The sequence below is a fragment of the Mchenga conophoros genome, linkage group LG15 (genome assembly GCF_057382185.1).
Source record: "Mchenga conophoros isolate Kocher_MC1m ecotype Shallow Benthic linkage group LG15, M_conophoros_male_GT1.1, whole genome shotgun sequence".
Taxonomy (NCBI): domain Eukaryota; kingdom Metazoa; phylum Chordata; class Actinopteri; order Cichliformes; family Cichlidae; genus Mchenga; species Mchenga conophoros.
Window position 1 is genome coordinate 23,307,882 of NC_140540.1, and position 26,621 is coordinate 23,334,502.

The 26,621-nt window shown below is 39.9% G+C and overlaps 1 protein-coding gene and 1 long non-coding RNA gene across 2 annotated transcripts in view; one reads left to right on the forward strand and one right to left on the reverse strand.

Annotated features, from left to right (window-relative positions):
- Window positions 1-26,621, reverse strand: part of aig1 (androgen-induced 1 (H. sapiens)) — a 30,907-nt gene continuing 4,286 nt past the window's right edge. Inside the window, exons 2-6 of the mRNA XM_085246317.1 lie at window positions 21,177-21,332; window positions 15,949-16,050; window positions 3,786-3,901; window positions 3,318-3,484; window positions 1-606 (exon numbers count right to left, since the gene is read on the reverse strand). Coding sequence (XP_085102443.1) covers window positions 587-606; window positions 3,318-3,484; window positions 3,786-3,901; window positions 15,949-16,050; window positions 21,177-21,332 — 561 coding nt within the window. The 3' untranslated portion in view covers window positions 1-586. The remainder of the gene's footprint in view (window positions 607-3,317; window positions 3,485-3,785; window positions 3,902-15,948; window positions 16,051-21,176; window positions 21,333-26,621) is intronic.
- On the forward strand, window positions 3,315-9,924 carry LOC146558384 (uncharacterized). The gene is made up of 3 exons (XR_014888496.1): window positions 3,315-3,444; window positions 3,731-3,930; window positions 8,172-9,924. It is a non-coding gene; the product is annotated as an uncharacterized LOC146558384 (long non-coding RNA).

A 26,621-nucleotide genomic window follows, 5' to 3' on the forward strand; every position in this document is an offset into this window, starting at 1 on the left:
AAGTATTTTTAAATCAGACTTTATTGATAATTTACCGACCTCTAGTTTCTTTCACACATGTAGTGAGAGCGCAGGATGAATAGCACTAATAATAATAATAATAATCTTCAACACAGCACTGGTTTTCAATCATTATGAAGAAGCTAATAAAGAAATTTGTTCACTTGAATGTGCTCATTCCACAAAAACAAGTCCCATTAATGTGTGTTTCCTTTCCCTGCATACATGTGTTACATACACGTGTTTGCTGCATGTCAGAGTTGATGTCCTATGTTTTATGAAGATGTATGTATGTGCATATTTCGTCCATGTTTTGTCCTCGATCTGCAGGATGGATGCTTAGCTTTCGCTTCTGAGGAAACGAAAGAAAGCAAACAAAAAGATGAGCTCTCATTCATTACCTTTTTTTCTTCCTTATTTACATTTAATCGATGATGCATCTGTCTTCTTCTTTTTACTGCGTAATGTTATGGATAGAGTTCAAAAAGTACGTGTCTTTTCCACGTCCAGAGATGTCGCTTGTTTGTGTTCTGGTGCTGTCCTGTGAGTGCGGGGCAGGAGCAGTCCTCTGAAACGATTCTGAAGATCACTCACCTTTGACCTTTTCTTTGAGACAGAGACAAAAGGGGCCAGATTTAGTGAAAAAGATGGCAGGTGACCTTTATGTTACAAAAAATAGAAATCTGAGCATTTTTTGAGCAAAAACATGAGCCCGCACAGAGCCACCTTTGGTCCTTAGAGTGTAGGTGACACAGGTTAATGAGCAGGTGTGCGGCTACTCTTCAGAGCGCATTTATGATTATTTGGTCCTTTTAACTGTGCATTTTAAATAATATTATGTTTTTGTTGCATTTAAGAAGAAATGCTCATGTATAGGCACGCTGTGAACACACAGTCAGTTACTATAAAGATACATGTTTTTGTGCAAATTAATCAAACTAAGTGACCTAATTTAATAATAAATAAAATAGAATAGCTTTGAAAATACTACAAAAATAACAGTGACAAGCTTCATTTCTATAGCAAAGCACTCACAAGGTGCTCCACAATAAATAGCAGTGTTAAAACATTACAAAGTACGTAAAATGAGTAAACGTGAGGCTTGAACAAAATTATTATGAAACATCAAACAAAAGCCAGCCTCCACATTTTGTTTTGTTTATTTACTGAGGGGAACTGATTGTGCTGATCGTAAGAGGAAAATTGTTCCACAGTTTGGGCCAAAACGGCAAAAAGCAGCCAGATTCCAGCCCAGACCTGGAATCTATAACAGGAATTGATTGTCTGATCTGAGGGACTCAGGGTCGACATGTAGTGATTTTAAAGTAATCAGTGAAATTTTAAATTGGATTCTGTAGCGGATGGGAAGCCAGAGTAATTCTGCGAGGGCTGGAGTCGAGTGCTTGTGAGCGATATTTCTGCTGTGTTTTTTACTAACTGTAGACAGGAAACTGCTGCATCACTGAGGCATGTTTACAATGAGTTGCAATAATCTAATCAGAAGGAAATGAGGATATGGATAAGATGTTCGATTGCATTATTTGGAAGAACTGGTTTGACCTTTGCATTTGTAATCTGCGCACAGTGAGGCCGGACAAGACTTTTGATATACTGATTGAAACAGAGACGTTGACAGAAAAAATTGCACAGGTTTCTAGGAAATTGCTTCGGGTCAGTTATCAGGACACTTTCAATATAATTTTGACTCAGGTCCACCCACAGACCAGGCATGCCGCTAAGCCAGCAGTGTTGGTGGTGAAAGCAAGAAATCTGTCCACTGTTGTTTGGATTTAGAGTCCAAAGCTAGGGGGACTCAAAACTAACCTTTTAAATACTAAACACCACAACTGAGCTTCAGATAAACTAAGAGGATAATGAACCAGGTCATAGACACAGACTGTGACTCGCATTTTAGTTGTCAAAACATGAACTTTTTTGTAAAATTCTGTGTATTTGTTGCATAGTTTTTGCACTTTCAGTGCATCTGGAAAGTATTCACAGCACTTCACTTGTTCCATATTTTGTTATGTTACAGCCTTTATATTCAACTTTAAAATTATGCACATAACACCCCATCATTTGAAAGTGAAAAAAGGTAGCTTGAAGTTTTTGCAAATGTATTAAAAACAAAAACGTAACATACACATAAGTATTCAGAGTCTTTGCTTAATACTTTGTTGAAGCATGCTCTTTTTAAGTACGAAGCTAAAAGCTTGGAACACATATTTATGGGATGTTTCTCTCATACTTCCTTGCAGAACCTCACAAGCTCCACCAGGTTGGATGGGGTGTGTAGATTCAAGTCTGGGCTCTGGCTGGGGCGCACAACGGCACTCAGAGAGGATCCTGAAGCCACTCCTTCCTTATTTTGGTCGTGTGCTTAGAGTTGTTGTTGGAAGATGAATTTTCGCCCCAGTCCAAAGTCCAGAGTGCTCAGGAGCAGGTTACCATCAAGGATGTCTTTCTTTTTGCTCTACTCACATGTCCCTCGACCCCAACTAGCCTCCCAGTTCTTCATGATGACAAACTTCCCCACAGCATCATGGAGCCTCTACCATGCTTCACCAGGTGATAAGTGGTGCCTAGTTTTGTTTGTGTTTAAATTAATTTGCAAGAATTTCAAGGTAACTCTTTACATTTTGTCATTATGGGGTACTGTGTGTAGAACTTTGAGGTAAAAAATGAATTTAACTCATTTTGGATTAGGGCTGTAACACAGTCAAATGTGGACCAAGTGAAGTGCGATGAATCCTTACAGATGCACTGTAGAGAATGGAAAGAATCACTTACAGCAATGATGAGTGAAAATGACACTTGTTTTATTGCTAAAGAGCAGCGTGCAGCTACAGAGTCGCAGGTTCTGTCTTACGGCAACAATAAAAAGGTTTCCGCTCTTAAGCGTCTGTCCTTGTGTGTTTTCAGATCTCTGCTTGGAGCCTGATTTTGACTCTGTCGTCTCTGAGAAGCTTGTATCTAGTGACCGTTATTTTACAACGTTCGATTGGTTCTGAATCACATTTTATTCAACTTGAAAATAACAAAATTATTTCTTATTATTTCTTATTACTTCAAAAGGATGTTTTACGAATTTAGCCCTCGATGTGTGACAGCTGAAGGGATTTTTGAGACTCAAAATGTGGTTTTAGTGTCAGGGTTACAATTGGGTTATGGTTATGGTAGGTTTAGGGTCAGCATTAGGCATTCATTTTTGATGCTTAGGGTTAGGGTAAGTGGCTATGGAAAGCATTATGTCAATCAGATGTCCCCACAAGATATAAATGCCCAGTGTGTGTGTGTGTGTGTGTGCGTGTGTATACCTGTGTGTGGTTTCTCCCAGATGTAGCTGTTGAGGATTTCTCCGAGGACATAGAAGACACCAATTACTGCCATCATTGCACTGAAGAAGGCGACTCGAGCTACGGGTGCGATGCGCTCCAGCACCGGGTACACCCACACGCCCGTCACCTGGTGCACCCAACATGTCCTGAGCAAGCAGAGATATTGATGGGCTTTATTTTACACATCAGTTACTATACTGTAGTCCTTTGGCTTAAGTTGAACTAGAGGTAGACTGGATGCTACACTGACTATTAATGTATTCTGTGGCATAATAAAACCAGTAGATTTCACCGCAAAGCTAAACATACGGAATTGTTGTTTGATTACATACTGCACCTTTAATTCTCCCATACTGCTAAATGTCAAGGCACTTCACTTGTTACTTATTTAGGACGTGTGGTGTACGCGGCATTTATTGACTGCTGAGAAGAGTAAACATTCATTACCAGAGGATATATCCCACACCGAAGCAGCACACCGCCGCCAGACCCCACAACCTGCTGGGATACCGATGGTGGGTGGTCCGCATCTCGATGATGATGAAGGGAAGGACAGTGGTGTGCTGAGCGAAAGAGAGGGGAACAGATGAAGGTAAGGATAGCTTCAAAACAGTAAACATCTTTCTGGCATTCATTGAGAGGTTTCTCTTGAACTACCCAAAACCAACAAAAGCAAAATGGGAATTAGGGAACTAATTGCCATTTTTGGCATATTGTACCCAATATTCATCGCAGCTACATCATGGACAAGGCTCAGTGCAGACTTAAATCGAAAGATGGTAAAGTGACTGCTGAAGCTAGTTAAATCTTTGAAAAAGAAGTGCTTTCCTTTTCAAAGATTATTTTATATTACTAAACCAAAGGCTTCCAGTTTCAAAAAGTCACAGTTACACAAAACATCGGGGAAAAAAGTTCACAAATCTTACAATCCTTACAGGACAAGAAGGTTACGGCTTAGTTTTAACCTTGAGGTGCTGAAGGCCACGGAAACACTAGCATGATAATTAACATGGCTGGAGTAGAGACTGAAGATTTTTAAGACTGAGATGATATCCTAAAAGTTTCATTTTCAAGTTAATTTAATTGAAAACGACTTTATTATATTTTTTTGTTCGTACTGTGATTTAATTTTTTTACCAGCTTGATAAGGTTGAAGTCATAATGACGTGGATAAGAAAAAACGAAAGGATTTTAAAACGCTTTTTGATTGAAGCTTAAGTTCCTTTATTTAGAAACAACCACCTAATGGCCATTTGTGGTACTGCACATGAAAGCAGCCAAGCTATAAACAGCTAACACTTTATTATTATTGTCATCACCATTATTGGAAAAATCTCGATTATGAAGACAGAGCCATGACTCTATTCTGCTCTGTATTCCTTTATCCAACCAGCAAAACAAACAAGGAAATAACACACTATCCACCAGCGTTTAATTTTCTTTAATTGATTCATTTCTGCAGTCCCAGAAGTCCAGAAAAACTGGAATAAAATAAATAAAATAAGATCCCTGTACTCTTTTTACATTACATGTAACCCCAATTGTCACTGGTTTGGTCTGTTTTTAATTATTCATTCATCTCTAAATACAGAATGTGTGTGTGTGTGTGTGTGTGTGTGTGTGTGTGTGTGTGTGTGTGTGTGTGTGTGTGTGTGTGTGTGTGTGTGTGTGTGTGTGTGTGTTCAGGCACCAGAGTTATCCATCTAAACACAAAAGTGCCATTTAATGGAGGTCACGACATGTGGTGCTATTTTCTCTGAAGCCATTTCTCACAAAAACACATGAGAATTGTCATTAATGTGACACACTCACAGCTGTTTGCACACGCACAAACACACACTTCCTGCATGCTTGTAACATCTGTCTTATTCATAATCCACCAAACATCACTAATTCAATCATTTCATCCCACTATTAAAGTCCACTAGTGTGCACTACTATCCAGCAGGGGGCACTCACACACATGCCTACAAACCAAAAATCAAGCATAATTGTCTCAGTAGAGTTTAAACCTCTTACTTCACTTGCTCTCAGAGGAGCACAGCTGTCGATCGGTGTGTGTGTGTGTTTGTGTGTGTGTGTGTGTGTGCGTGCCTAACCTGAGAAGTGTCAAACAGTTGAGCCTTTTAGTCTCCAGCAGTTGAGCTTGTCGGATTTGTTATGTTACAATGGGATGATGTTCCCAGACGGACAGCTGGGAGTGATGCTGTTTGTACGATGCTGTGGGCTACAGTGGATGTACACGCTGGTGCATTTCTCCTATAAGAATTCTTTATAAGGAAATTCATAAACAATAAATGCCTGCATCAATGTGAACAGCTAAAAATGGAGTACCCAGCCACAAACTGAAGAAACAGCTGTAACAGAGGCGCAAAAGACAACAAAACTGTAATTCAATCAATTAGCTACACAATTATGCAACAGTATCCACGCTTCACTCAACAAAGTAACAGATTAGCGGCTCCTGTGCGAGTGACTCAGCGTATCTCAGCAGGTTCACTGTAGGAGATGATCTCTGCTGGTGTGTGAGAAAAGTCGCTGCAGTGACAGAAACTGAACGCTTTCAAGTGCCACCTTAGTTACTCATGCATAAAGTTCAGGTAAGCAGTAAATTATGAAGGATCCATATGGTTAAAAATAAGTAGCCTTAAAATGTAAATAATTTCTGCCATTTATGGTTTCCTCTTTATATTCACATGCCGCAAGGGCCAGAAGGTACGAATGCTAATGCGCACCACGTTCACCGTTTTATCATCAACATTCGACAACATCTTTGGCTTTGTAGGTGGGAGCATTTTGTGCAGAAACAATCATATGAAATGCCATTTTTATGTGAGAACCTGAAGCGGAAAGATTGGTTTAACAGAGGAAGTTGATAACTTCTGCCATTATCTCAGATGGGTTTCAGACATGTCTGTGAAGGTTCTCAGTCATCCAGGTCATCGTAGTCAAAGGAGCTTGCAAAGAAAAGCGTCTGGACTTCTTTAAGTTGCTTAAGTTGCTTCAGCTAAGACAGAATGATCGGCTGAGTTTTTTGTAGTTTAGCCCTCTGCTCTACCTTGTGAGCTGTAAATGTCTCAAATAAATCAGTATATACATTTCGACACAGGAAAACAATAAGTGACCTTCAGATTACAGCAGAATTTCAGTGTTAAGTGTTCAGTATTAAACTTCTCATTGTCTGAGAGACAGGATGTGTATGTAGCATACATGCCAGTAAGTAACAACACTGCATCATTTACAGAAAACAATCTTTATCAGATCAATAAGTGGAGTGGCCCACACTGATTAGCATCACTTTCGTTTTTCCCAGCCTGATTAGCTGATCTTGTGGCTTTACAGCCAGACTGAAGAGCAGACAGAGCTAAGTGATGGCTGGTGCTGGATTTTTTTTACAGTTCATAAATACATTTCAAAACAACCACCTTACAAATAAACGAATGAATCTAAAAAGAAAAAAACAGCAAGGAAATCAGTAAGTGGTAATCTTTCCTTCAATCATCAACGGTAGCATGACTTTTGTGGCTTGCCAGGCTTTAATCAGATGCTTGCATAACACCAAATGATTATATAATAATGCAGCCAATATGCATAATTTCTAAAGTCCCTGAAAGCTACACAGGCTACAAACAAGTGACATACCCATACTCGCTGCAGCTTACAGCCTTCTGAAGAACCACAAAGTGCATTTGGACTAATGAGCTGATCACGATGATTATATATGTACACTACGGTGCAATACAAACATGTAGACTTTGTTTATCTCAGTCAATGCTTCTGAATGAAACTGGAGAAAATTGTCCAGTCTGGCCACAGTGCTATTAAGCAGTTTCAAGGTCTCTTGCTAGCTAACATGTGGTGCACGAACAATGAAACCGGATTCATTTCTAATCAAAGTCGCAAATTAAGTGGAGCGAAACGAGGGAAGCTTGCAAATAATAAAAAGAAAATTGAAAAATAACTCCTAAGTATGTCATTGCGTGTTTTCACAAGCTTACCATTAAATTAAAATATTTAAAATTTTAATCCATGTGACAGATTCTTTCATTTACTAAATATCGTGTTTAAAAGTGAATTTAAGCAGGACGCATGAGGCCCACTCACTGGCTGTGAATTCACCGGACAATGACCGCACCATTCTCTTATGTGTGCAGTTGGACATCACAAAGTCTTTGCGCTTGAGAATTAGCAGGCAAAAACAACAGATTATTCCCAATCTATCTACTGTATATATCCACAAATATCACACATGCACCTTTTTCAAAGAGGGTCAGAAAAGTTCAAGGCTGCTGTGCATGTCTTAAAATGGCTTTAGTTTCTGTGTCTGTAGGGAATCGGAAGGTTTTGACGTTCAGTTACAGTTTAGCAATTCTCAAACATTCTAAGTGGTTTTCACAGCAAATTAAAAATTTCTGAGTGTCTATTTGTGAACGCAGCACTGATCTGTACACTGACCGCGGTGTCAAAGCCTGACCTTGACTCCTTTTCAGGCTTCCCTTGAAGCACTCGGAAAGGTCAGCGTGGAGATGCCAAGAATGCACAAACTGAGTAACAATATAGCTCTGTCTCCTAGGGTCTTAAATTTTAGGTTTCTCCTCCTTCATTGTACTGTACACACAGACACACAAGCAAATGTCCTGACGCTGCATTTTTCCCCCGTGCGCCTCAGAGGAATTCCAGTCTCCCGGTCAAGTATAAGTTTAGTATCTGCTGAGAGGACGCGTAAATAATACTCCCTTTATTCCCTCTGTCCCTCTCGCTCTCTATTTTTGCTCCTGTGTCTCTTCCTTTGTTGTTCTCTCTCTCACCCTCTCTATGTCCATCTCCCCCCAGGAGGTTTGCGGTTACACTCCAGCAGCCAGCTTTCGGCCTCCGTGGAAAATCCCCCCTCGCCGGCAAACAGCAGTGGTGCGATCCTGTGGTCTGGGGCTAAAAATGGGACAAACCATCTCACACAGAAATACACAGCTGGGGGCCGGGTGGGGTCACATGACTGAGGGCAGCTTCGCGAGGTCAAACATCTTCCAGCGGCAACGAACCGCTGAAACTGACGCATCAGAAAAAAAAGCTTTACTGTGGGGAAAGGATTTAAAAGGAAACCATCTGACTCGCAAGTTCGAAATTCACCAAAATCAAAAGAAAACATTTTATTCGAGAAACACTAACCATGCTATTGATTGGCTCTTGAGAAAGGTGCTACGGCTGAAATTATGACACTCAAGTGGTAGTTAGTATAACAAGTAGGCAACTTTGGTAATTTTTGCATCACTGCAATCATCAGTGGGTTTTAAATTAAACGATCAAGATGTGACTGAAGTGCAGACTTTCAGTTTTAATTCAAAGACTTAAAAAAGTATTACATTACTGATTACAAATTACAGCCTTTTTTTAGTCAGAGTAGTCCTCTGTTTTCAGAAGCTCAAAGGTAACTGAACAATTGATTGACAACCAGTATCATGACCAGTTGAGGCCTGTTTCCTTGTTATTCCAAGACAAATTAAGCAGACAAGAGATCTTGAGGTAAACTTGCACTTGGAAGCATTTCACAGGAACTGGAAATATTAGATCCAAAGAAGGAACGTCAGCTAAGCAACAGCAAATGCCTAGAAAATGTGGATGATTGCAGAATTCTGTCCATGGTTAAGGAAAACCCGCTTCCCAACAGCTGAACAATCCAAGAATATGGTGCACCTACCTCACTGGAGGTTTCATTCTCCAAGTCTACAATCAAGACATGCCTTCATGGATGGAAATACAGAGGTTTTACAACAAGGTGCAAACCACTGGCTACACCCAAAACAACAAGGTCAGATTAGACTTTGCCAGAAAACACTTAAAGAGCCTGCAAAGTACAGAGAAAAAAATCTTAGGATAAACCCACTAAGGGTTTATTGATGATGTGACTGCTGACAGAAGGAGCCGGATGAATTCTGAAATGAATATGTTTGGGTAACCTTGAAAAAATAAAATTCATGATTGCATTCATTGTATCCAGGGATACTGTGGTGGGTATTATTCTTTCAGAGTAACTGATGATGAAAGTATTAACTGGTTACAGCTCGTTTTACTAGCCGTGTCCACTTTAATCAGTTTAATTTTCCCATGTGTTTATTTAAATGTATGAGAAATATATGATTGGTGTATAAAATATTGAGTGAGTGCCATTCTAGACCAACACAACTTCTTAACTCTCCACAATAACATCAAATTGACTCTTTTATTAAGTTAAACTGACACTTTTCATATCTTTGCAAACTTTTGTAACCTGAAGAGAATTCAAAATAAACTTCAGTGGGTTTGGGGGGAAATATTTCCCTCCCTATAGTTACAGCTTTAGAGTTTAAGCAGTCAGAGGGAAGCAGCTGATGCAGAGCTCATTGCTTAGTCTTTTAACCCTGCACTGATAAAGGTTTTTAACTGAACTCAAGCTGAACTCTGAAAATCAAAAGATAAGTCTCCTGTTGACATTTTTCTCAGCTTTCCAACTAAAGGAGCTTATCATGTCACAGAGGGACAATCCAGTTACACTTTCTATCACTCACTGAAAACGTGTGTGAACTTGAATGATCCTGCGGCAACACTGCCAGTTTTTCTTGGAATAAGTTGCATATTTAACACCAATATTAAAGTTTCTTTTAGCTATCTTCTACTTCTGAAGCCTACTCCAGAGTACTGATCTTTAATGAAGCCAAATGCCCAAAATGTTTTGATAAACTTAACTCTTTGCTTTATTGCATCAACTAAAGGTAAGTAAGACAAAAGAAGTGAAAGCCCTAAAAAATTACAGTATCTCAAGACATTTGCACAGTACTGCACCTTAAATAACTGTAATAGTAAAATTGGCAAAAACCTGCAGCCTAAGTAGCATTTTCAATTTCCCCAAATCAAAAACGATGCTTTCAGTTTGCTTGTTTTAATCAACCCACAATTCTTGCCTCCGAAATTAGTCAGTCTTGGATAATAAAACAGCAGCAGCTCACCTTCTCACTGTGGAGAAGCAATTTCTGATAATTTCCTCTCATTTGACATCACTGCAGCTCCACATGATATGTAAAAGGTAAAAATAGGTTTTCACATTGGCACAGCGAATGAGTCTGACGAGCACACACGGAGTGATAACGATGCAGGCTGAGCAGACAAGAGATGAAGGTTAAGTGTGGATGCTGAATGAGGCTTCTGTGCATGTGTGTGTTTGTGTGTGTGTGTACTGAAACTCCACAGCCAGAACCAGAAGAGCTTTAATAACAAAGCAATGACTGTGTGTGTGTGTTTGTGTGTGTGTGTGTGTGTGTGTGCGTGCGTGCGTGTGTACGTGCCATAAGTCAATGGTGTCAGACCCAGTGTGAGGCTATAATCCCCTGTTGCTAGGAGAAACCTTGTGGTGTGTGTGTGTGTGTTTGCCTTTATAAACTGCAAGATTAACAGAAAAAGAAAACACACACACTATCAATCTGCTGGTTTTGCTACACTTATGAACACACTGCTTTGGCCACCATGGAGAAGCCTGACCCTCTGTGGGGCTGGGACACTTCTGTTTTAAGTATACAAGGATATAAATATAAATAAATGATGGTCAGTGTTTTTGTTGTTATTTGTGTAGTTTTCCTAGACACCAACACTAAGCACAATGATGGAACAGGATCCCATCCTTGTACTTATATTCTCCACATTTCCTGAATTTCTTTCAGCTTCGGTGTGCGAGCCTCTGCTGTGTGCCGCTGTCATTTACAGCCATGCTCTTTGGAAGCCTTTCTCTCTTCACTCTTGACTACCATGTCTCACAGTGTGCGCTTCTTATTAGAGTTTTATATCTTTTAAGAGTTCTTAATTATCTTTATCTTATTTTATTTTCATTTAGTTTCCAAAGTTGTTTTGCTTGTTTCACTTTGTCTTCTGTTGTTAAGAAATGCACAGTAAGACAATAATAAAAACACTAGACACAGTCAAGCAGGCTGTAAAACCTATAAAAAAGACCTCTGAATTGCTACTTTCAGTGTAAAGAAATGTCTGAAATGTCTTGAGAAAAAAAAGGCAATTTTAATAATACCTCTCACTTTATCAACATTATAAAGAAACAAACCTCTCTTTTAAATGGTGAGTAAGAAGGAATTTTTCTTTTATTAAACTGAATATTAACAATAAAACAAATTAATTTTCTTGCAGTTAATGGTTCATCAGCTTCTCTGGTATATGAAGTTAATTCTTACCTCCTCTTACACATAATGCAGAACCAAGCCAGTCCACATCCAGGGCTTAAAAAATGTATCTAAGATGCTGGTTTTACATAAAATACATGAACATCCCTTTAGTAAAAGGACTGATTTATTAGAGCCCACCTAATGTAGCATACTTAAGACTGATACTGATGCTAATATTCAGTGATTCTGATATATCGGGTGATATTTTTTTACTTTCATACAACGTTGCAATGTCAACACTCTAAGCATGGCCAAAGGGTGTAAAATACAGAAATCAACAGACAGATCAACAAACAGCTAATATCAGGCGATAATATCAGTCAGCTGATAAATCTTTTTTTAAAAGCAAGAGGGCTTTTTTTTTTTCTTTTTTTTTGATTTCCTCTCATGCAGTTGCTTTTATTTTCTTGCATCTTAAAAATGGAAAAATGAGAGTTTGAGCTGCACTTATAAATGGGTCAAGATTGACATTAAAATAAAATTTAAGTTGCAAAAACTGCGCCTTAACTAAATTAACGAGTGAAAGCAACAGTAAAAAGGAGGACAAGCTGCAAAACACCAAAGTCCAAAAGGGTGGCGTACCACAGTCTCAGGGCCCCGTCACGGGATGAGAACCAAGTAAAACTAAGATGAAAAGAAAATGAATCTACGAGTTAAAGAAACAAAGAGCACCACATTCGAAACAGGAAATGAACCGTGGTCTCCTGGCTGATAAACCTGTCCCTGATACTGCCACCAATTATCCACCCCACTTTGCACAGCACTGCTAAAATAGCAGAGAACATTAGTTATTCTATTACTGCAAGTTTAGCAAAAGCATCCCAAGCACGGTTAATCTGAATCAAACAACAGGGCAAAATAAGTCTCTTACTCATTTCTGTACCCCACCCATCCCCCTTGTGCAGTCAACTGAGGGGAAACATACTTAACTTTAATCCCAAACCCAAGCCTGCAAATGACAAAAGAAAGCAATCTGCAATCTGTGTGTATAAACTCATTGCATAATGAGCATTAGCAAACAGCGGATAAATCACGACAGTTCAGTTACGAGCCTGCAGGCAATCTTCTTTTTGTTAACTTCCAATTAGCTTCTAGCTGTGAGAGTCAGACACATTATTACAATATCATGTCTCCTCTTTCTCCCTCGGTCAACATCACTCAACCCTTCCCTCCTCCAATGGGAACGGCCATATGGTTGCCGTGGTAGCCCAGATAAACAAACAACAGTGATACCATGGAATACCGCAAAATATTTACAACCACACTTGGACTCACACACACACACACACACACACACACACACACACACACACACACACACACATACAAAAGACTCCTCACGTTTTCTGTGTCTAAGGGACACGCATGCACGAAGGCTTTGGTAGTGCTCTGGTTGTTTTGGTCTTTGGCGATGGCACCATAGCAACAATTCTATTACATCAACTCCTGGAGTATGATACATCAAACTACACACACACACACACACACACACACACACACACCATCTTTGTCTTTTTCATTTCAGCAAGCGTTAACGGGAACGATCACCTCACACGCCTCTGTGGATCACTTTCTGGCTGCAGGAAGTTTCATGAGGTTTTGCATATCACAGACAGAGTTCTGGAAAATTTTCCGATTATCACTCACAACACACACAGCTGACAGCACTATCAGCCAGGAGGTGTGGTGTGCTGGTCGTTGTCTAAACATGAGATTAAACCTGCTTCCTCTAGATGACAAATCAAAGCGACCCGCCGCTCGCTCTATTCAAATTTAGAGGTTCACCAGCACCAGTGTTCTCCACTGATAAGATTTATCAAGGTTTATGGAGTTATGATCCACTGACATGACTAATAACCCAAGGAGGACCAGCTTTACATGTCCTGCCATACAGAAACCTAATATGGCGATTCATCAATCAATACAACTGTTTAGTGCCACTTCTTCCACAGCAGGCTGAGGAGAGGGTTTCTCAAACATCCTCCAGGTTCCCATGACAGTCCTGAGGCAAATGCATGCCAGGGGAAAGATGTATGAGTCCTGCACTTGATGTGCTCACCCAAAGTGCCTGATACTGTGCAAAAAATATAAAAACTTTTAGACATTGCCTGTCTCTGCTTTACATTTTACGTCTTTGAACATCTATTATTCTACACAGAGGTCCTCAATTTAGTTAAAAGTTCTTTAGCCCTGACTTGAGACAAATGGGATCACATTTTTAACCATTTTATTTTCTTAACTTGGGGACAAATTCTCCCTCTCAGCTTCAAATCAGATGAGTCTAGAACTTGTAATGTCTTTTTGTAAAAGTGCACAATACTAGACAGAGACACAGCCTGTCGGTGTGGAGTTTTCACACTTTCCTGAAGTCTGTGTGGGTTCTCAGGCTTCCACAGTCCCAAGACAAGCTTGTTAGGTTAATTTGTGAATGTAAATCAGCCACATGTGTGGATGTAAGCATGTAGCTGTCTCTCTGTGTTAGCCCTGTGACCACCAAACCACGTGTACACCCCACCTTTCACTCTATGAGAGCTGCCATAGGCTTCAGTGACCCCTATGAACAACATAGACCAGGGCTGCCCAATCCCGGTCCTCGAGAGCTACTATCCTGCAGCTTTTAGATGCATCCCTACTCCAACACAGCTGAATCACATGGTTTGATTACCTCTTCAGCATGCCATCGTGTTTGGCAAAGGCCTGATAACAAGCCATTCATTTGATTCGGGTGTGTGGGAACAAGGATGCATCTAAAAGCTGCAGGACGGTAGCTCTCGAGGACCGAGATTGGGCACCCCTGACATAGACTGAAAGAAATCTTAATGGTTCAAATTAAGTCCCAAAAGCTGCAGTTCCTCTAATGACCACTAGAGGCTGGCTCAAAAATGTATGTCAATCCCCACAGACACTCATGTTAAAAAAGCTAATGTAACTGCAGAAATAAACATGTTTAACGGTTTTGGTCTTTAGAGATTGGTCAGATGTTGCACCAACTCACTCATTTAAAACGTTTGGATTATTAGCGACGTGGTTCACCAGCTGCATCAGCTACTTCTAATAACTCAACTGGACCCCTTCATGAAGTTATAACTTTGATGTGCAGTTTGCGGTTAGTCTACACAGTGCATCCATACAGTTTATACACACAGCTTGCTGATCAGGCTTCTACCACTCGCTGATGCTCATGGTTAATTCTGGCTCCAGGATGCTAATGGCTAAGCTTTAGGCTATTATTTCAGCTCTAGAAAAGGGGAGGACTCTAGTTCCCAAATATGAAATGGTTTTACTGGTCTGCTCAGATATGTTCCACAATCTTTTCTGCTCAACAGATGTATCACCAGCTTGGGTGAATACTGAGTATGCATCAGTACCAAACCTTCCATTAAAGTTATATAAAGCCTATCAGCATATTGGGGATACCCTTCTCATTTCTCACTTCTCCCTCACAAGGGAAAACACCTATTTCAGAGCAGGGCGGGCAGATGGTGGTTTCAAAATATGTGCTGACAAAAGTGTAAAGAAGACAGGAAACCTTTTTTTGAATGGTAATTATCTTTCACTCGGTGCGCCGTGTCAAAATAAATCACATTCCTAAAATGCACATTTTGAGGTCTTTTATTTCATCCAACTCTAAACTCCCACTATCATCTGAAAATCCTACACCTGAAAGCCTAAAAAGGAAAGATTAAACTTACATGTTCCTCGCGTTCTTCTTTGATGTATTATGAGGTTAGATAAAGCCGTTACAATACAAATGGTTGAATCCCAGAAAAGCTGAATAATTGGTCCCAACATCCCAGACTCATGTTGAAAAAGTTTGTGAGGAAAAGCTGCTCTGGCTAACTGCATGTTGATGTGCTCAAGACTGAGTAAATACCCTTCATACAGAAGAAGCTACGAAGAAAAAAAAATGTGTTTCTATGGGTATGTGTCCAAATAATTTTACAGTTAATTTGAAGCACTCAACTCTAATTTGGACTACTCCAGGCCAGGAGAATGATTCTTATCATGGAAAAATATGGAAATACGTTACCTTTAATTCATGTGTGGATGAAAGGAATGGCTTCTTGTATTACACTGGTGAAACTAACTTATATCAGCAGATAGCAGCAGAATTTAAAAGCTGCCTTCAGTGACTTTTTTTAATTATTAATTTGAGCAATTCTTTGTTTCTTTAATCATTCAGTGTTCATTATTATTTATCTAAAGTTGAGAAGAAGAGGAAAATTTCCTTCTTTCCATTTCTTTCAGACCTTGATGATTGCTTTATATTAATCCAATGAATTTAAATACATTTACTGCATCTCATCACTTTCCTTCACCATCTACCTCTACAGCTCTGCCTTATGTGTTGTAATCTCAGTAAGTCGTATGATCAGTTGAACCACAACATCTGTAGAGAAAATCCAACTCACCATGCCGTGGTTGAGCCACTGAGGAATGAAGTTGTCCAGTAATTTGGGGTAGACCAGTTCTCTGTCATACAGGTAGAGGCTCCAGAAAGTAAACACCACAAACTGGAGAGAGAGAGACACGCACACAGAAAAAACCCCAAAAAGTTAGCAACTAAAGTGCAACACACTTTATGGAAAAGACATCAGTGCCAGATAAGTGGACAAAAACAGTGACTTTTAGCATGCAGCACAACGTTTCTGAACTAGTCCTGCCTACACAACGTCTGCTCTGTTGTCAGGTCAGTGATGAGAAACATTCCTCATATCCACCACTTACATTTCATTACACTCTATCAGTGGTTATTTAATATGTTGACGGTACCCCACTGGGACTATTTACCTTGGAAAATGCAGTTAAGCGTTACAGAGACAGCCAATTCAATGTTTGTGACATGCTACACGAGTAAAAAAGTCAGCAGAAAGTGAAATCTCAGTATAATTTAATAAAAACAGACAATAGAGAATCGTTCAGGAGGCAAACTCCAGCACTAACAAATGAAATCAATGTGCAAATGCAGTTCCTCTAATGGCCACTTGAGGCAACAGCAAGTCAATGACCATGAACCTCTTGGTTCAAATAACAGTTTTTCAGTTGTTTTTTTTTTAATTAAATTATTTTAACAAATATTATTGCTTGTTGTGAGGTACAGACTATCGAAGGATTGTGTGCTGTATTTTTGGTGAGTGAAAATTTAGTACTTGCTAGTAGAGATGGACCGATCCGATATTACGTATCGGTATCGGTCCGATACTGACCTAAATTACTGGATCGGATATCGGAGAAAAATAAAAAATGTAATCCGATCCATTAAATATCACGAAAGCACCTCACAAAACTTGCAACACGCCGTAACTCACCTCAGAACGTTAGCAGTCGGAGCAGTATGCATCACGTGATAGAGCGGCTGTGGCATGCGGGACCTGTCGGTGGTCTGGATAGCATGTGGAGCTTCGCTAGCAACCCGGCATTTCATCTCCGACAAAGTTATCCCCGAGAGAAGTAAAGCAAGTGTGTAAGTCCATCTCTGAATGTTTGTAAAGCATTCCTGCGTTAAGCTTAACAAGCGACTGCCTCTCGCTCTCCGGCTGCTACTTCAATCGTGAAACTGCTTAACGATCAGCTGATCGGCTTTTCTGTCTCGAGTCCGTCTTTGTTTTTGGCCCACTTTGCACCAGAAAGAGGAAACCAGCGGCTGAACAACAGCAGCACGTTTAAGCTTGATCAGCTGTTGTTAGAATGTATTTAATATTACTTTCTACTCCAGGATCTTTTTCTACGTAGCTGACGCTGGTAACTGTGCAGGGGCGGATCTAGCAAAGTTTAGCCAGGGGGGCCGATAGGGCATTAACAGGGAAAAGGGGGCACAAAGACATACTTTTCTTTCTTATTCTCATTTAAAATGTCTAGCTTTTAATAAATAATTATCTGACACCCAAAGTTTTAATTTGATGTAAAATGAATAGAAGTCCATTACTGTATATAGTAACTATTAAGTCTAATATATATACCCTAGTAAGCTATAGTACTTTTTCCTTTGGGAAGGTACCATCTGTGCAGTCTGCAATTTTGTTGAAGAAAGATGTTGAATCTATTTAATATTTCTTGAAAAATTGATTTCTGTGCATTTTGTTTCACACTGCATCAAATTAAGGTTGATTACGTTGATTAAGCATCATGAGGTGGAGCGTGAGGGGTGGTTCCCTATTTTTTATTTATTTATTTTTGTTGTTGCTGGGAGTTGGAACCCTATTAGTTAGGTTGCTTAATATTTACGCTAAGTACTCTTTAAAATACCAGAATAGGGAGGATGGTGTAGGTTTAAGTTTATTAGATTGATCAGTATTGCTGAACTATGAAATTTTTTTTTTTTTGCATACAGGTATAACAGAATAGCTTTAGTGTAGTTGTTGTTTTAAACTTGAGTATGAACTTATACAAAATGCAGCAAGATTTTTAAAAAACAGTTTTGTTGATTAAAAAACACTATATCGGATTCATATCGGTATCGGCAGATATCCAAATTTATGATATCGGTATCGGTATCGGACATAAAAAAGTGGTATCGTGCCATCTCTACTTGCTAGCACTAACTAGCAGATATGTGTACTGCACCTGAACAGTTTATGATTCAGCTTGTAACCCTCTCAACCCAATTTGATCTTTTCTGGCTTCAAAAACTAAAATGGCAGCAGTCTGGGAGTCTGGAACTGAGTCTGGGAACCAATAGGTGACAGCATCCATCTTTTGGATACAGTCTGTTAAAATACAATATGCTTAAGATATGTATGTTGTTTATCTAATTTTTAATTTAACATGTGGATGTAATAATTTAACATGTGCATGCATGTTGACTACTTACATCTTTTAGTTCTTAGGCAGTGAAAACCTGGCCCCTGGCACATGCATTAGGCTACACTCTACTTTTTACCTACTGTTAGAGATACATATACACTGTCCTCATTTATCCATTGGGTAAAGAAGGACATTGGAGGGAGACACATGAGGGTCATCTGTGATACCTTCTGCATGCCTTCTGTAAACCAAAAACTTCCCAATGATACATGCAGCTATTGCAGCAATCAGATTTCCCACATGACCTGAACCCACCATAAGCTGACCAGCTTCCAGTCTAATGTATCTTCACGGTTTGGATCAAGGCCAGTCCAGGTTCTGTAAGACGAGGGTGGAATTACCTGACAGGCATCTGCGTTCCAGTTCGAGGCATCTGAACCAACCAACCTCTTTTTATACCGTGACTGGCATGTTCTCTGTTTCAACAGGCCAGTGGTGGCGGGAAACAATGCGTGCACTTTGTCCCCTGTGGGGCACCCACAATTTTCCACCACACCATACCGCGTGCAAATGCCTGCAATATATGCACACTCCACACTCACGCATATATGCAATGCACAAATAGAGCTATAGCAACATATGCAGGAATGCACACACTTCCTTTACCAGACGGGCAAAGTTTGAGACATTACCTGTGGTAATGTAGTAGCTGCACCTGTTGTGCTGTATGTAACCTAAACTGTGAGGCCAATTGTGTGTGTGTGTGTGTGTGTGTGTGTGTGTGTGTGTGTGTGTGTGTGTGTGTGTGTGTGTGTGTGCGCGTGCCAATAGAGCCAGGAACTATTGGGTTATTTAGGTTTAGAGATCAACTGTGTTTGACACTAGTGTCTGGTAGTCTATAGCATGAATATTTATGATCTTGTGCCAGTGATCTAACAGCCAGGACACAGTAATAGTCAGGTAGCCACACAAATTCTCCAGTATGCCAGCTGTGGGGCACGTTGCCTAGTAAAATCTTGAATAAAAGTGTGTGTGTTAAGCAAAAGACTGCCAGCCTTGCAAAAAAAATGGATTAGACAGAGGTCAAAGTCTGGCTGTCTGGATGATTCGTCAGTGCTTTCTCTGTTCTGTTCATTCACAGCAGGATTGAAAAAGATGAAGCACATCATACCATTACACCCATTTTTTTAACCTCAGTAAATTTTCACATCCAGTTAATCTATGTTCTTTCTCTTTACACAAACTCTCACAAAAGGAGTTCACCCAGGTATGTGAATGTAGCCAAAGTATATCTGGTGACTCTTTTCAGCATTTTTTTCCATCTAACTGAGTGAGCAATCGCAGCTGTTGATCTTCTTTCACTTTTACTTTTAAGTTGCTGCTAACCAGCCGGGACCCTTTTCATCTCATGTTTCCCTACTAACACGCTGACCATCCATAGTTGCGGCAGAGCAAAAATTAGCTTTTTAAGAGATGATTTTATTTATTAATAGAAAAAAGCCATCTAAACCTGCCTGACTCTGAGTGAAAAAATAATTCCCATCTAAACCTAATAAGTGATCGTGCCAGCTTTGGTAGCAAGAACCGCAATCAAGCATTTGTGATAACTGAAAATGAGTCTTTCGCATTGCTGTGGACTAATATCAGCCCCCTGTTCTTTGCAGAATTCTTTTAATTCAGCCACATTGGGGAGTTTTCAATCATGCCATTTAAGATAACTTAAATTAATACTTTAACTAGGCCACTCCAAAACCTTCTTTTATCGAACCATTCACAAGTGGACGTGCTGGTGTTTTTTCAGGTCATTGTTGTGCTGCACAACCCAACTGAGCTCGAGCCTCAGGCATGAACTGATGGCTGGACATTCTCCTTCAGGATTTTTCTGGTAGCAAAGCAGCCTCAGACCACAACACTATAATCACCGACTATCAGTACGATATTTTTTCTGTGAAATACGGCGTTAGTTTTATCCCAGGTGTAATTACTTTTTCTACACAGGATCAGGTGTGTTTGCACAGCTTTTTTCCCTTAATAAATAAAATCATCATTTAAAAAATGCATTTTGTATTTATTTTTTTAATGATTTGAAACATGAAAAACAAATATTAAAAATACTAAGAAATCACTCAGTTTTATTCTCCTATTTCCTAGTTGTTTCCTTTTAGTATGGCTTATTCTCGTTTGCCTTTTTTTTCTCTTTTTACCTTTTATTTCTTTTTAGAATGTCGATATTATATATTTTGTTTTGTTTTTAGGTTGCTTTTAAGGTCTAGCCAGGGATTATGGATGAAAAATTAGCCTACGGCATTTACAGCAATGTTTAATAATGAACATTGTCCCTGTTACAAATAAACAAATTAAATAAAAAAAGTTAAAAACAATAATTGTTGGCACCAGACAGTGTTTAGATATCACATTGTAAACTGTAGACCTTTGTGCTTTGCAGTGTGATCGTTTGCAGATACCTGGTGTAATGAGATTTTATAGTTCTGATGTTTTTAAATAGTTTATTGTTGTTGTTATGTGAACCATCAAGGTCAAAGGCTCTCGGGCTAACCCAACCATGCGCCAAATCAGAAAAAAAGCTCAATTTAAAGCATCATTCCCAGACATTAATCACCCCATGAGGTGAGACTGAAAATGTCAGACAATTTTTATGCGGTTGACATTAACAATTTCCATGATTACAGGTTGGTAGGACACTGCCACCACCCTCAGGAGTGGAAGAAAAATAAGGGCAAGAGAGGCGTTAAGAAAAGGGGAGCATGGCGGAGAGTTGATTATACTAAAAATGGATTACTCCGGCCTTCAGTTCCTGCAAGGCAAGCCCATCCATTCCAGGGCTATTGTGTGTTTGCCTGTGTACGTGCTTGCCTATGTGCATTAATCCTCTCACCGCTCCGACAGGGAAGGCCAGGACGGCCATCATCCAGTCTCGCAGGCCAATCAGCTTTCTCAGCTGCCGCTCCTGCTCCCTGCTGTCGCCTCCCTTAGTCAGCAGACTGGACACATCGATCAGGACACACAATCCGAAAAACACCGCCTGGATCACCTGCAGAGAGGAACAGGGGGAGTTCAGCGAGCTCTTTGGCAGCACAAACACTTTCTCACAACAAAGAGATGAAGAGAGGAGGAGAAAAAGAGCTTAGACGGTAGATTTTTTAGAAGAAAGAAGAAGAGCCAAAGAGAACAGACTGCAGACAATCGTTAACTCTTTCACTGCTCACTTCTCCAGTCAAATTCAATAAAAGTGGTTGAAAGAAAAAAAACAGGCTGTGCCCAGGCACATAGTTACAAACCACTCACCTGAAACTGTCATGAACCAGAGCAACAACACAATCGTTATCTGCTATAACTACAGAGTTTCAAACCTCCTCTGGCATTAACATCAGTACAAACGCTGTATGCTGGGAGCTTCTTGGCATTGGTTTCTATGCCTGTAGGGGTAATCTGCGGGCGAGCCAGTGTTTTTGTCCTTATCATTTATGTTTCAAATTAATTCAACTTTATTTATACAAATCACAACAACAGTTGCTTCAAGGCACTTTCCATTATAAGGTAAAGACCCTGCAATAATACAGAGAACACTCCAACAGATCAGATCACCCCCTATGAGCAAGCACTTGGTAACAGTGGGAAAGAAAAACTCCCTTTTAACAGGAAGAAACCTCCACCAGAACCAGGCTCAGGAAAGGTTGGCCATCTGCCACAACTGATTGTGGATGAGGGGAAGAAGACAGGATAAAGACACGCTGTGGAAGAGAGCCAGAGATGAATAATAACGAATGATTAAATGCAGAGAGGCGTATAAACACATAATGCTTGTTTACCAGTTCAGCTGCCGATTAGCTCTTCAGCTAAAAGGGCTACGACAGCTACCATGTTAAGTGTAACAGTTTCTCCCATAGACTTCTATTAAGAGTTATTTGAGTGCTATATCTCTATCATTTTAGTAGTTCTGGCTTAAGTTTGCTTCCAGCAACCAACAAAAGCCCACAAATATTCTCTTAGCAGTTAGGATTGGGTTTAGTAAAGAGCAGCTGTTGGTATTAGCTAGTTCAAAGAAACTGGCACCGTGTTGAAAAACTTTGTATGAAGTTCCTTTAAAAGGGGTCACCACAGTGGGCAGCATTTATCTGCCAAAAATGTGGAAATCCCTTGAGTTTGTTGGCAGATCAAAAAGTGAAATAAATTTTATTGACTGAACAGACATTCTGTGTTCTAGTAGCTGCATTTCCAGCAGCGTAAAAGCAACTTAGCAGCTGATTAAAATTAGTTATACCTTATATACATTTTCTGCATCGCTAAATGAACACATGCACATTCCCCTACCAACGTGACACACAGTTTGCGCTTCATTTAGTCAGTGTGGCACAGTTTAACAGCTTGTAAGTGTAAAGCACAGAATCTGTAACGTACTGTAATGTACTTAAAAACTGAACGATTTTAAAGTGAAACTCAGAACAAGCCTAACCAGTTTGTTCAGCAGAGGTCGCCATGGTGATTTACACAGTTAAAAACACACACGAAACTCTGCCTTAAAGCTCAACAATGCTCGCAAAGCCATTCATTTTGCTTCATAGTACAACTTCAGAGGGCACTCTGGAACTTCACTGTTGGCGTTACTCGTGTTTGGAAAACCACAAACACAACAAGCAGCTGATAGAGTCGGGCTGAGGGCAAATGAAGAATCCGCGATTTGCTGTGAAAGTGAAGATTATTAAGATTAATGAAGTCTTTTTAAAAAACTGCACTGTGATATCATCCTAACAAGGACTGATATAGAAGTACATTAAAAAAAACTGTTAAAAAATATGTTTCGATATGAGTCTGAGAAAAAAAATGTCAGGAAAGATATTGGTTTTTATTAGTACTTTAATTACTAAATATCATTGTTGTTTTTTAAAAGCCTACATTGGTCAGTCTCTATCATAGGTTCACAGCTCTGGCTGTGAGCACGGAAGCTCCATCCACCTGCTGCTCAAACCTTCTACTTGTGAGGGACAGCCAATCACAAGAGTGTTTGCAGAGAAACAGGCAAAGGGGGAGGAGCTAAAACAGCTAGGACAACTAAGGGTCATTTTTAATCAAACCTACTCTTGTGTCCAAGAATAAAAACATGGAGCTGGAATCCAACATTATAGGTCCACTTTAAATAACTTAAAGTTTCAGTGGGTTTTGCTCTTTTCTTTCTAAACTTAATTCAGAAATCCAGTGAACAAAAATAATTTGCTGCCTGCAAAAGGGAGGAGGGATATTTCCAATTCATGCCCATCACTTAGCAACAGTGCTCTCAGGCTTGAAACACTTAAATGCCAAAGACATCCTGCACAGTTCCTGTGTTAAACAGAACCTTACTTAAAAGGCATTATAGTGTAGTTACTGTATATCGAGCAAAGAAAATGGTAAATATACATGACAATAGGCCATGCCGTAATAAGATGCAAAGACCCCGAAGAGCTTTCCTTTAAGCAGGTACAGTGAAGAAACTAGCAGCTATAACTGGCTATTATTGTCGCTGATTACCTAAAACATATAGAAAACAGTTGGAACAATCTCTAAGGGCACTGCTGCATGAATCCCTGAGAGCAAAATTGAGCTTAACAGCTCTCAAACTGACTTCTGGAGTGTTTGTCCAACATGAAAGAATCATCCACCAGCAGGAAACACTGTGACCTGCGTGCAAAAACTATTCCTCACGAGATGCACAATATTTCAATAAAACCACACGTGGCTTCTTTCAACATGCACCAAAAATACTTCACACTTCAAATGCTCGATTTCAATAGAATCTCCATTAAGTGGGCTGTGGTGAAGGAGAAAACCAGCTCTGTATATTTTACCCATCTTTGCGTAAGGAAACACTTTCAACATGTTCGCAATGATGGATGTGACCTTCGCTTCCAGAGGAAGATGGAGAGGAGGCACAGACTACCTCTCCTCTCCTCAAACCTCCCTCTGAGACTATTAGGTATCGCCCGGTGTGATGATGGCTGGTCATTAGAGGCATTTTGGCTTTAAAACATAGTTATGGGTGCTTCGGTATATACACGATTCTGCTGGTGAATACTGGCATTTTACAGCGGGCAGCTTAAATAAATGTGTGTGTCTACTCACTGAAATATGTGTGGACAGCAAATATAAATCTTAGACAGCTAGCATGTCTAAAGCAGCATGCCTGCTACATAAATAATAGGTTTCCATGAGAACTATGAGCAGCAACAGCACACTCACAGGCACGCACACAAGAAATTCTGAAATGGACCTAAAACTCAAGCCCTCGTTTCCGTATCAATACTGCATCAATTTTGAGGCTTTTGTGTTCCTCGTGAGAAACTGATACACACAAACGCTGGAGCCAGATGTTGCAGTGCAGTGTGTTTCCTGGCTGCTGGTGTGTACAGGTCTTTAATGGTACAGTTAACTGGGGGAAGAGGGCTAATGTGGAAAATATGACACAGCTATTTCCCATGCTCACAAAGACACAGGTATGCTCTTCAGAGATTATTTTGCCTTTAAAAGGGCCTAAACTAAAGTTTATACATGCCAAATTGATCAATCCCACAGATTTATAAATATGTAGGTATGTGTATAAATAAGGATTATTATTATTGTTATTATTACTACTACAAGTAGAAAATTAGAAATCCACTTACCGATAGGCCAGACAAACCTGTTTCAGCTGAGCGGCTATAACTGGTGACAGGCCAATCAGTCACAGACATATTCAGTTCTGAGCAAATTTAATTAGCATGTGCTGCTGCCTGACGCGCACCTTATCAAAAAACGTAGCTATAGAAACGTGGCGTGCTGATTTGTGCAAAGATATTTCTTCAGAGGAACAACATGTGATATGTAACGGGTCATGATTACATCTGGCATCTTCGTAATGCTAATGCACTAACTGGTAATCAGCGAGCGCAGCCATCTGCTGTTTTTGTTTTTATAGCTCTGCTGATCCACGTGTACACTCAGATGGTTCGGGCAAATTGTGTTGCAGCAATTTGAAGGTACACTTCTGAACTCCCCCCCCAACATGTGCCTGTATTTGAAGTACAGAAAGAGACGCCATGCATTACAGAAACCTTACCACCGACTAGTATTTTAGAGGCTAAACTGCAGAGCACTGTAGGCACGTAACATGTCTAACATGTCACATCAACTTGGATATACTGTAGCTATTATTTAATTTAAAGAAATGTTGAATATTCTGTTAGGAAACTTCCTTGAATGAGAACGACAAAAGGTCCCCTAACCTGCTGATAACTGCAACATGTTTTTTATAATGATTATTTAAAGAGAAGTTTTATATAAAACAATTATTGTAAAGTCTAATGTATTCTAATCCTGACATGTTGTAGAGCCTGCAAGGTGTCCTTATATTGGCTTTCGAGAGATAATGTGCCTATTTTAGAAACGTCCAAAGTCTGCATTAGTAGGTTGGAGGGGTGGAGGTGACATTTTTCCCCCCCGAGTTATCACCCAGGACACACCTTTGTCTTTTGCACTTTGCTTCTTTTTTTCACCTCACCTTGTACATTAATGAGCCATCGCAGCCAGGGATAAGAATATGGCTAGTGGCCAAAATCGATTACATTTGTAAAAACTGTGAAGCACAATCAGTGGAACATGAGCATTTTTATATATGATATGTGTTGTTGTTTTACTTTTCTTTAACAATGGATGTCAACCAGTGAATGAACAAACGCATCGACATCCCAGCCGCATTTAGATAACGACAGCAAGAACTCAAACGGTGCACGCAAAACAAGAAATGTCAGCTAGCTTCCTCTACAAACACAAACATTGCAGAAAGAAGACAACCACTGGCTGGATATTTCTCTAAAATTGGTTAGCTTTTTATAGCGACTTCACACCAACTTTAAAGCGTGCTTGTGAATGACTGCCTAACAGAACCGGCCTCTAACAGAAGTCCCTCTTTGTGAGTGCATGTGTGAGCGCATTGTTCGGGATGAATGGGAGCTGTGTGTGTCTGCAGTTTTGTGCCTCTCGTTGCAGCATAATTTCCTTAATTTAATAACACTTGAGAATCAAGAAAACTGATTGTGAACACTAATGTTTGGCCTGTTGCTGCCTCTCAGCTGATATGTTAAGCAGCTTTTACAAGTACAGTAAAGAGCGCCGAGACAAAATGCCCGTTGTGCACATTTTATGGCCTCACAGTGACACATGTGCTGCAACTATTGAAGGAAATACGCGGTGTACTTTAGCCCAAGCACTTCATTTTGCGTTGCAGCACAAAGTAAATATTACCAGTGCAAAAACTTCAGCTTCCGTCATTGCAGCCCTCAGGTTTTAGTAATCAATTGCTTTGTTCGAC